The 12,067-nt window shown below is 39.4% G+C and overlaps 1 protein-coding gene across 2 annotated transcripts in view; it reads right to left on the reverse strand.

Annotated features, from left to right (window-relative positions):
* The window catches only part of rnf13 (ring finger protein 13), a 204,797-nt gene that overhangs the window by 55,161 nt on the left and 137,569 nt on the right, over positions 1 to 12,067 (reverse strand). For both annotated transcript variants that reach the window (XM_033031856.1, XM_033031857.1), the window contains exons 7-8: positions 11,680 to 11,785; positions 6,444 to 6,537 (exon numbers count right to left, since the gene is read on the reverse strand). In XM_033031856.1, the coding sequence (XP_032887747.1) occupies positions 6,444 to 6,537; positions 11,680 to 11,785 (200 nt within the window). The remainder of the gene's footprint in view (positions 1 to 6,443; positions 6,538 to 11,679; positions 11,786 to 12,067) is intronic.

The following is a 12,067-nucleotide window of genomic DNA, read 5'->3' on the forward strand; positions in this document are numbered from 1 at the left end:
GTAGGAAACGTCTCAGAATGTAGGAAAAGTCAATCGAGGGATAAATACAGGTCACAACAATGAGGATCACCTCCCGACGGCATTTCAAAATGCAGCAAGTAATGTCTACTTGGGAGCTCAACGTAACTGCATCTAGAAAACACTGCAGCATCTCTTCAGAGCAGCTCAACCTGACAGCTAATTTAGGTACAAATATAACATCTTTTCGGCCTCTCATTTCCTTGTGAAGAACGATCCCAGCAATGTTTGTAGTACAAAACTAGGATCGTGATGAACAGTTCATGTTAGTAGGAAGAATAGAAAATAATACATGATTGCACTAGCCCAAAAATGTGTATGATTTGTCTCAAATTTGCTTTAGATGTCAGTTTGTTAGACGAATGTTAACACTTCAAACTTTCTAAAGGGAGGGCGCCACAATGGTAGAGTCGCTGCCTCACAAAGCCAGTGACCCAGGTTCGATCCTGACTTTGGATGCTGTCTGTGTGGAGTTTGCATGTTTTCCCTGTGACCGTGTCGGTTTTATCCGGATGCTCCAGTTTCCTCCAACATTCCAAAGACGTGGAGGTTTGCAGGTTAATTGGCTTCTGTAAATCACTCCTCGTGTGTAGGATTCGAAATTGGGAATAATAGGTGATCGATGATCGGCGTATATTCGGTGGGCCGAAGGGCTCGTTTACACGCCGTATCTCTAAACTAAACCAAGCTGGACCAATTCTTAGCTGAGTGGATATCCCAGATTATAGAAGGCAAGTGAAATCAGAATATGCATGAATACAAGGTCATGGACAAGTTTCCGATTGCCCAAGATGGTAACAATGAACATTTTAGATATTCTTTTATTCTTCCTTTCCTCCTCCTCTCACAATGGACAAACTGGATGACTGCCTGAATGAGGTCAAATGATGGTTCTGGTACGATAAATAGAGCTGTGTTCTTTATCAAAAACAATAATGCAATAGATTTTGTCTGACTATTTCAGTGATAGATATTTTTCTTACACAAGCTTCACACCCAGCTGGTAGGATTAATATACTTCTGCTGTTTGCAGATCTTTCAAAAACATCTACGGTACCACAGATTTGATTGCGAACACTCTGCCTTTGGCATTTGCTTAGCCAGTGGGCACACCTGTATCACACCTTGATCCATGAGCCAACAATTTATCTCTAAAGTGTACTCTTCAAACAGGTGCAACAAAGCAAGTGCTAAAAATTACAATCTACCCACACAGGCAAATCATGTTAAGAGATGCACACTAAGAAAAGGGCCCAACAAATGTGCATAATTAGTTTAGCAATCTCAAAGTTTAAAAAAATGCAGTTTTGGGAAATGTTAGCATATGTTTAATGATAGATTTAAACAGGTGTTTGTTATGGAAACTTCAGTAGTCAATGGCCAAAAATCACCGCTGCTTCTGGATGCGAAATTAATCCGCAACATTTACCAATGTTTATGCTCAAGGGGAGGTATAAATAATTCTCTAAACTTGACATCTTTACGAGTGTAAGCAGAGGGTTAATTAGCAGAGCACCGCTTTGCTTCCAGATCATATTAATATTTAGAAAAGCAAAGCGATGTAAAAGCTTGAAGGCAACTAGTCCCAAACAAAGAATTCGAATATCATTATAACAGGAGACTGACAAGAAAGCCAGGAAACATAATTAGAAAAAAATAAAATTATCCCCTGTACTGCCGAATTATTAATGATCTTAAAAGGCCACCTGCACCGTATAGATCACTTGTTTATCACGTACACAAAGCAGCCATTTCAATCTCTTCACTGGTTAAGGGTTAAAGGTTAGGGTGAGGGTGTCAGGGATTCTGGAGAGTGGATGGAATAAATTAAAATATTAATACTTTAAATATCAAAGTAAAAAATAATGCACTTAAAGTTCCAGCAAAATGTGGAAGTAAGCTCACGGCAAACTGAGAATAAAAGTGTGGTGGTTATGTCACTCATTCAGTATTCTGGAGCACAGGATGCATCGTCCAAACAAGTTCCAATCCCATCACTTCAGAGAATTTAAATGAATTAATCTGCAGCAACAAAGAGCATCTGTAACGATCACCAAAGAACTAACAGCCGTCATAAAAACCCATCATGTTCACTTAAGGAAATCTGTCATCCTTACCCAGTCTGGGCTACATGCAACTCCAGACTCAGTGGAATAGACATGAAGCCCTGTTTCCCTCCTGAAAAGGACACTATGAATAATGAAAAAAATAGTTTACAACCTACTCAGCATTTACCGATGGACTAGATTTACAAATGATACGACATCACCCAGCTCCATACCACACCCTAGTTACACTACAATCCATAGATCAGACCAAAGCTCTGTGCTCCTGTCACACTGAATCACAAATAGTGGTGGGCAACCCCAAAACATCCCCATTCTCAATGATGGCAGACCCCAGCATGAGTACTGCAGAGGAAGTTGAATTACTTGTAACCATCTTCAACCAAAAACACCAAGCATTTCAGCTTTCTCTAGAGATTCCAGGTATAACAAAAGTCAGTTTTCTGCCAGTTTGAGATTCCCCCACATGGTTGACAGCACTGGCTACAACAACTAGTTATGAAACCAGACAACATCTTGACTGTGGTGCTGAAGACTTGTGCTTCAGGGGGAGCTACAATACTGGTATCCACATAGAAATTTGCACAGCTGCATCATAGTTACTTGATGCAAGACTAATTCAAGATAGCTAATTACCATTCTCATCTACTCTGAATAAAGTTATTGAGAGTGTTGTTGATTGCACTATGAAACTGTACTTACTCACTAATAACTGGTCCTTAATGCTTCATGTGGAATTTGTGAGGACCATTCAGAATGTGTAGTAGAGGCAAGTTGATCGGAGAGAGAGCATTCTTGACATCAAGGAAACTTTTGACCAAGTAAGGCAAAGGGCCTTGCACCATCAAATGTTGCCTTAATGTCATTGCTTTCAGACGTCTGTCGATTCAACAAATCCCATTCTTCCAAATTTAAACATAAATCAATTATAATCTCCAGATAGATTATGTCCAGTCCACAAACAGAGAACAAATGTTGATTACTGGCCTAATCCTCTTAATTATCAACAGTACCATCAATAACCTGGTCATGGCTACTTACTTTGGTTTCCAAATTCATTTGGTTCGATTCTTATTCACAGCTAACATTCAAGTCTGTATAAAAAAGAACCAACATTCCAAAGATGAACATGACTGACTTCAAAATCAAGAGGTCCTGGTAAAACTGCAGACAATGGGAATCCTGGGAACAAGCTGCTCTGAATAAAGAAAATATGTCCTAAATTGTTGGGGCCTTAAGTCAATGATGCAAGGGATTCTCAAAGCAGCAGTTTAAGCCGAGGCCTTTAGCAGATTTAATAACCATAAGGTCAGTAGGTGGTTCTTTGGTGATGACTGGTCAGTGTTGAGTTTCATTGGAAGTTCTTAAGCTAATCAGGCAGTCCTTACATACATGCAATGGTTGGACAACATTCAAGCATGGGCTGGTGATTGGCAAGAAACATAAAACGTCAAGAAATGACTGCAACAAGAGAATCAAGCACAGCTTAACACTCCATGGTATTACCATTGTCACCAGAAATGTAATTGCTTCAAAAGTTTCATTACAAGTGGTCAGAAGCTAGTGAGCAAGTGACCTACTGACTTCCTCAAGTGCTTTCCACTATCCACAAGGCACAAGTCAGATGGTGTGATGGAATATTTTTTGAATGCCTGGATGTACAACTCTAATATATAGGTTGACGCGATGCAGAATAAAATGTTCATGTGAGCAGCACTCCATTCACCACATTCCCTTGTATTCCCTCGCAATCTGTGGTAGCGATGTATACAAAATGAAGCATAACTCACCAAACCTGCAAATTTACCACCAAAAATCACCAGGACAGCAGAACAAATGAGAAACCATTATCAACAAACAGGTTCACCTATATAAATAGATATATGTTAGCCATTTCTTCATCGCCACTACATCACAATCTTCAAAGTTCCTAATTAACAGATCAGGACTGCAATGATTCATGAAGGCAGCTCATCACTGCCTTCGAAGGAGGCAATCAGAAATGGGCTTTAAATGTTAGTCTTTTCAGCAAAACTGGCATTCAGTGTGAGATTAAAGAGCAGAAATTTAATTAAAAAGTCAAAACAAAACTCTATTTAACATTTGACGCACGTAAAAAATTTATTAAAAAAATAAAATCTGCATGCTAAAAAAGCTGATGCTATAATCAGATACTGCAAATGCCTAATTTTGAGTCTGGTCACTATATTTACAAAACATAAAACTGTTTCAAGATGATCACCAGAAGACAGGCAAAGACAATGTGGAAGGACGGCAACAATCTGAGACTATCTGTCATAGGCAGTGCTAATACTCCTAGAGAGGCAAAGTGGATTAATTTCCAAAAAGCTTCGAAATAAGTTGTCACGTCGTATCAAATCATTACTTTACAGTGCAAATCTAATATCAAATGTCACAATGGATGCTCAGAGCACTTCAAATAGTCAAACAATCTTTAAAATATTTGGTTTCCAATCATGCCTTTTTGGTAATTATAAAATTAGATGATCTGCAACTTCCAATAACTGGAATATGGTGTTAATGGAGAATCTGTGGGATGGGGCCACCAAGATCGAAGGGGGAACTCGGCAGGTGGGGGGGGAGGGGGGTGCGGGATGTGGGGGAGTGTGGCTACTGCCACATCCGGCGATAGGCAGTGGATAGGACTGTTTAGTGAATTTATGTAACATTGTCGACGCCAAAACGTAGAGACACTTGTGTACTACCTAAGTGAGGTCTGCTGTATGATTTTACTGGCTTGTGTGCAAATCAAAGCAGGTGACCATATAAAGTATCATTGAATGACTTTCTGTGGCCTTATGAAAGCATTTGAGCACTGATAACTTTTCAAGAATTAGTAATTAAAATTACAAAGACATCATAATCTCCGAGGTTGCCCAAGAACAAATAAACGATTGCTCTAACTAGCAGGAAGACTTGCATACATTATGAAGCAGCTTTCCAGGCTCACACTCTAAAATACAATTTGGTATCATTTAAAAACTGAATGTTTAGACCACACTCGGTGCCCATAATGTGAAATCACCTCATCAAAAATTAATCACAACAGTTAAAGATGAAATAGAGAGAGATAATTATGTACGTCAATTACAATTTCAATAATGCAGAACACTGTACTGAGTTGAAAACAAAGGAACAATGTAAAACATTACAAACAATAATACAAACATAACATTAAGTGATCAAGACAGTATATGCCATTCTGCCCTAATCTCCGTTGCCTTGCTTTTTTCAGTTCTAGTCTCATCTCATTCCAAGGCATTATAGTTTACATCCACTTATTTCACTATTTGCTGCTCCATACCCACACATTATCTCACATCTCGTTATTTTAGTCTAAAGACTTTGACCAGTCTTTGATTTTTATTTTTATTTCTTCATAAGGAGCCTCAATTTGCCTCACACCTTCTTCCAACCTCGTCGTCATAGATTCTTCCCTTTATTATCCATTTCTTGCAGTCTTAAACATTTATCTAATTGTCAAAATGTTCGTGGAACACAAAGTGCTGGAGTAACAGTGGGTCAGGCAGCATCTCTGGAGGACATGGATCTGCAACGTTTCAGCTCAGGATCCTTGCTCAGACTAATTGTCGTGGAATCGTGGGGGAGAGAAAGTTGGAAATGATGTTGGTTGGGGGGGAGAGACAAAGCCTAGCAAGTGATATGTGAGGAGAACGGGGGCAGAAACAAAATGTTGACTTGTTTTATCCCATGGCTACCTGAATGCACTTTTGTGTATTGGTCTACTCCGCACTGTTGACTGAAATGGGCCCTCTCTCAAATAATAATTCATCTTAACGCAACAAAGTATCACAAAGACATGTTGAATGTCTCACTTAAGGGCCTGTCCCACTGTACGAGGTAATTCAAGAGTTCTCCCGAGTTTCCCCTGATTCGAACTCGGAGAATTACGATAATAGCCGCTCGCAGGCACTCGGGGCTCTCGTGGACATTTTTCAACATGTTGAAAAAACTTCACGAGCTTACCGCGTTTCCCGAGTACCTGCTGTTAGCGTTACGAGCCGCTAAGAGATGTCCCGAGCTCCGACGTACCCGCTACGTACATTCTACAAACTTACCACGAGTTTGATTTTTTTTTAAACTCGGGAGAGCTCTTCGGTAAACTCGATTAGTGGGACAGGCCCTTAAAGTAGCATTGGGTCACAGGCTACACTATCCCATTTCTTAACAAAGAAAGCCTCAGATTCAATAAATGTTTCAAAAGAGTGAAAATAAAACCCAAATTCATGTTATTGCATTCTTCATGTAGAAATTACTGCAATTGGCAACAAATTCCATAAATCATCATATAAACAGATTAAAACTAGAATCACATACCCTTTTTGAATTTGTGTACTGGTAGTTTCTTCAGCTGATCTTTACGCAGCCTGTTTCTTCTTGCCCTGTGTCTATCTTGAATAAATTTTGAAATCTAGAAAATGGACAATGAGCAGATTTTGAGATATTGGTTTATTCTACGTTGAATGAACAACAAATATAAATATCTACTTTTTGTCTGCTCAGGAGAGAATTGATACCATCTTAGTAATGAATAACACTCAAGCAGCATTTACATTCAAAGAACAACTGCCACTTTTAACGATCTTTTTCAGAAATAAGGATCGCAAAAGTGCTAAATAGTCAATCAAATATTTTTAGAATGCAGAAATCATGGCAGGCAAACTATACACAACAGGAAAGACAATATTCTGGAGTAACTCAGCGGGTCAAGCATCATCCTTGGAGAACATGAATAGGTGACATTTTTGGTTTAAACCCGTCTTCAATCTGAAGAATGGTTTCAACCCATAACGTCGCCTATCCGTGTTCTCCAGGAATACAACCTGACCCATTTAATTACTCCAGCATTGTGTGTCTTTCCTTGGTAAACCAGCATCAGCAGTTCCTTGTTTCTATACACAACAGGAGTCTGCAAACATGGAAATACATATCCAAATAATCAAATGTACTTATTAATATTGATGAATACATGTTGGCCATGATAATCAGTTGCTATCTATGAGCCAATTCCATAGAACATTTTGCAGGCTCCTCAAGTGATGATAGAATGAAACATTAAGCCAGGATCCGAAGGACAATAAATCTTCAAAAATGCTACACTCAGTAGTGCGTGAGTGAGTGAGAGTTATATTCCACCTCTACATTAGGATGTCAAGCCAAAAACTGCTAACAGAGGTGACTGCTACCATTAAGCACAGTACAGAATTACTCCAAAAATAGAAAGTTTAGGATGTGTGTGTGTGTGTGTGTGTGTGTGTGTGTGTGTGTGTGTGTGTGTGTGTGTGTGTGTGTGTGTGTGTGTGTATGTTTCACATCTCCTCGAAAACACGTAGCGCTAATGGTGAAATTTTTACATATTCCGATAGAGATTTATGCCATGATCAAAAATCGCCTTATCTGAAAATTTCATGCATTATTTCTCGAGTTATTTATGAAAAAGTTCAAAAATTTCAAATAACTTGGAAAATAAACGAGGTGGTCTCGCTGATGACGTCACAATGGCTCTGCTCCTCGCGGCCTGCTGCGCTGTGTTCCAAGAGCGGCGCGTGACCTCACCGTCACCCCCCTCCCTCCTCCCCTCCCCTCTTGTTCTGAATGAAGATTGCAGGAACAAAATACACCTGATTTAGCATTCAGTGCCTAAATAAAATAATCCTCAGGCTAATATATCACAGTCAATGGATGAAAGCAAAATTGTCCATTTTTTTTGCTCTTCCTCAAAAGTATGAATCAATCCCACGTGTGGGGGAACAGGCCCTCTTGTAGCAATATACTTATTTCTAAAACAAGTTGCGCCAAAAAGTTCACAAATTAAAACTGCTAAACTCTGAACACATAATATGCTCATGAGGTAGGTTGGAAAGAGAACGCCATAAGAAAAGCTTTTCAATCCCGGCGACGTCTTGGTGCAGATAGACCCACAATGCTGGGGTAACTCAGCGGGACAGGCAGCATCTCTGGAGAGAAGGAATGGGTGACATTTCGGGTCGAGTCCTGAGTTACTCCAGCATTTTGGGGCCTGTCTCTCTGAGTTACTCCAGCATTTTGTGTCTACCTTTGATTTAAACCAGCATCTGCAGTTCTTTCCTGGATGTCTTAGTGAATCTCCTCTGAACTCTCTCCAGTACAATCACATCCTTCTGAGAGCGAGGCAACCAGAACTCCTTACAATACTCCAAGTCCTGTTCAGTTTTGTTTATTGTCATGTGTACCGAGGTACAGTGAAAAGCTTTTGTTGTGTGCTATCCAGACAGTGGAAAGACAATACATGATTACAATCGAGCCAAGTGAAGTCTAACCAGTGTTTTGTAAAGACTTTTATATTATATTCTAACTCCCACTGACTATTGGGAGGCCTACAATATAACCCCATCAATGTCATTGCTCCTTTCTTAATTCTAAGTTTTACTCATTTAACCTCATTGGCCGATCGCTCCAGGATATCTTTGCCAAGTGTTGCTGTAATGCTCTCAGATCAGCAATGCAGCACTGATTGCACTTTATTAACAAATAACTCATAGCGCCCTTTAAAAGCTTTTTCCTCAGAAGGCTTAAGAAGTTCAGCATGTCCCCGACAACTTTCACCAACTTCTACAGATGCTCTGTAAAAAGCATTTTATCGGGATGCACTGCAGCATGGTCGGGGACCAACTCCATCCAAGACAGCAAGAAATTGCAGAGAATTGTGGACGCAGCCCAGACGATCACACAAACCAAACACCTCATTGCTTTTTGTATATCTTTACTTCATTTGTCCTATGTACCTTCTGTATTTCTCCTTTCCCTTTCTCCTGACTCAGTCTTAAGAAGGGTCTCGACCCGAAATATCACCTAGTCCATTTCTCCACGGATGCTACCTGACCCGCTAAGTTATTCCAGCTTTTTGTGTCTATCTCCCTTCCATTAAATCCATTTACACCTCATGCTGCCTCAGCAAGGCCACCAGTATAATCATGGACGAGGCGCACGCCGTAATAAGTACACCCCTCTTCTCCCCTCACCCATCAGGCAAGAGGTATTGAAGCATAAAAACGCACACCTTCAGTTTCAGGAACAGTTTCTTCCCAGTTGTTATCAGGCAACTGAACCATCGTGCCAACAACTCAAGAGTAGTCCAGAGCCACTGTCTGCCTCATTGGAGACCCTCGAACCATCTATGATTGGACATTACTGGACTTTATCTTGTATTAAACATTATTTACATTATTCCCTTTATCATGTATCTGTACATTGTGGATGGCTCAATTGTAATCATGTATTGTCTTTCTGCTGACTGGTTAGCATGCAACAAACGCTTTTCACTATACATCGGTAGATGTGACAATAAACTAAACTCAAACTCAAAAAACTAAACCCATGGAAAAGTAAAAACTTAGTTTCCAATTCCTTAAATTGAATTGGTTAGAGGTGAAAATCCATATCAAAAAAGATCCAAAGTTGTTAACCTGTGTGGGTTTTCTCCAAGATCTTCAGTTTCCTCCCACACTCCAAAGACGTACAGGTTTGTAGGTTAATTGGCTTGGTGTATGTGTAAATTGGCCCTAGTGTGTGTAGGGCAGTGTTAATGTGCGGGGATTGCTGGTCGGCGTGGAATCGGTGGGCCGAAGGGCCTGTTTCCGCGCTGTACCTCTAAACTAAACTGCGTCAAAAACACAATGGAGAACAAGTATAAATGCAACAAGTATGAAATGATTCAACAGGGTTTTGCATCAATTCAGGTGTTGCGACAATTCCACAATATAGATTTATCAAAACAAAAAACAGAATGATCTTGAAAATGTTTAGATGTGCAGAAATCATTAAATAGCAAAAATACAATAAACTGAATATTTACACCTGGAAAAATGATTATAATGTTTTGGATTAATTCAAGATATACACATTCATTAAATCCTTGCAAATTTAGTTTAGCTCAGAGATACAACGTGGAAACAGGTCTTTGGCCCACTGAATTCACACCGACCAATGATCACACATACACGAGTTCTATCCTACACACTAGAGACAATTTACAGAGGCCAATTAACCTACTAACCAGTACATCTTTGGAATGTGGGAGGAAAGCGGAGCACCCAGAGAAAATCCACGCAATCACAGGGAGAACGCATAAAATCCACACTGACAGCACCCATAGTCAGGATCGAACCCGTGTCTCTGTGAGGCAGCAAATCTACCCCTACCCCTGCTGAACCCCTTTATTGGGCTTTAAAATATAATAATTTCCTGGTTTTAATTACTCTGTGTATTAATAATATTAAAAAGTATAAATCCTGACTAAGCAAATAGGTACCCAGAAACAAATTCAAGGTAGTCATACAAACAAGATGTTGGAAAAGAAAAGCGAAATAATAAAGTAGAATCCAATTTACTGTAGATATCTAGTTCTTGAGTTTACATGACAATGCAAAAACACTGAGGAAAATAAGTAGGTACACAAAATTGCTGGAGAAACTCAGCGGGTGCAGCAGCATCTATGGAGCGAAGGAAAATAGGCGACGTTTCGGGCCGAAACCCTTCTTCAGACTGATGAAAATAAGTAACTCCTTTTAGGTGAGCGATTCAAGGCTCTGAGTGACTTCTCGGGTAGACAGAGTTTGATGCATGTCAGTGGTTATTTTTTTAATGTCCAAGATAAGATCTGTCCTTCTATATGACTTTTTCATGTACAAATTGGCAGCTATGTTCCTTATATTTCAACTAGCAGCGGCTACGCAAAGCAACTTGTTGACTTTGGAGTGAACATGTTACACAAATGTCTTTCTTTTTCTTCAGTCTGGGACCCAAGATCATGCTAACTCTGATGGATGTGAAGTCTCCACTTACTTGTATTTGGCTTTTAAAAACCTGAAATTTAACCTCTTCGGATACACGGCTAAGTATAAAATTCGACAGGACCTGTCTATTTGCTGCTTAAATCTTATCCTTTAGCTCCATTTAAAAAGGACCAATGATAAATAGTTTTCAGAAATAAATAATCCTTCTATACCTGTAACATCACCTTCAGAATAAAATGACAATTTTACACTCGGATTCTAACCAGTGAACTCATGATGCATGAACATATTGATAAAACTGACTATCCCAACATTTACGGAACTGTTAAAGACAGGTACCTAGATAGGACAGGGTGCAGGGATATGGACCAAATGCAGGCAGGTGGGACTAGTGTAGCTGGGACATATTGGCTGGTGTGGGCAAGTTGGGCTGAAGGGCCTGTTTCTATACTGTACCACTCTATGTCTTGTGGACAATATATTTAAATTGTGGACAAAGTAAACTTCAGACTGCTCTCACAGATCACAGGAATTTTCTTTAAAATTACATATATCTAAATCGGTTCATATCTATTAACCAAGTTATTCTCCCCCATTTACTTATTTATTAATTATTTATTTTGCATTGACAAGCTTTCAAAAGCCTATAAGCCCATGCAAATACAGTTAAAATATTCATTATCACCAAGATCAGAGTGCCACTAAGGCACAGGAACATCTTAATGTTACAACATTTTTATAAACAATAATTATACATTTAAGAATCAATTAATACATACCATAAAAATAGCAATCAGGATCAGGCAGATTCCAACTATGATGAGGAATGGAATTAGATAGTACTCCAGCGGCAGACTAAAATCAGGTAGTATCACTATATGCCCACTGTGGAGAAAGATAATAACAAAGAATGTATGCAGATAGTTACGATACCGCAACTGAAGATGGCCATCAAAGCAGAATTCTAGAAATGCTGCTAGAATGCACATTAGAACAATGATCATCATATTGGTTTGTTGGTTACAGTGTTACACAGTTGCTATGATGTATACAACAGAGGTTGACAAAAATAACAGCTGTGTAAAACAAAAGAGAAGCCCAGATTTCATTAACTGGCATTTATGAACTGATGCCATTGTGACCCTTTGTCCTGATGCAACAAGATGG

The sequence above is a fragment of the Amblyraja radiata genome, chromosome 13 (assembly GCF_010909765.2).
Source record: "Amblyraja radiata isolate CabotCenter1 chromosome 13, sAmbRad1.1.pri, whole genome shotgun sequence".
Taxonomy (NCBI): domain Eukaryota; kingdom Metazoa; phylum Chordata; class Chondrichthyes; order Rajiformes; family Rajidae; genus Amblyraja; species Amblyraja radiata.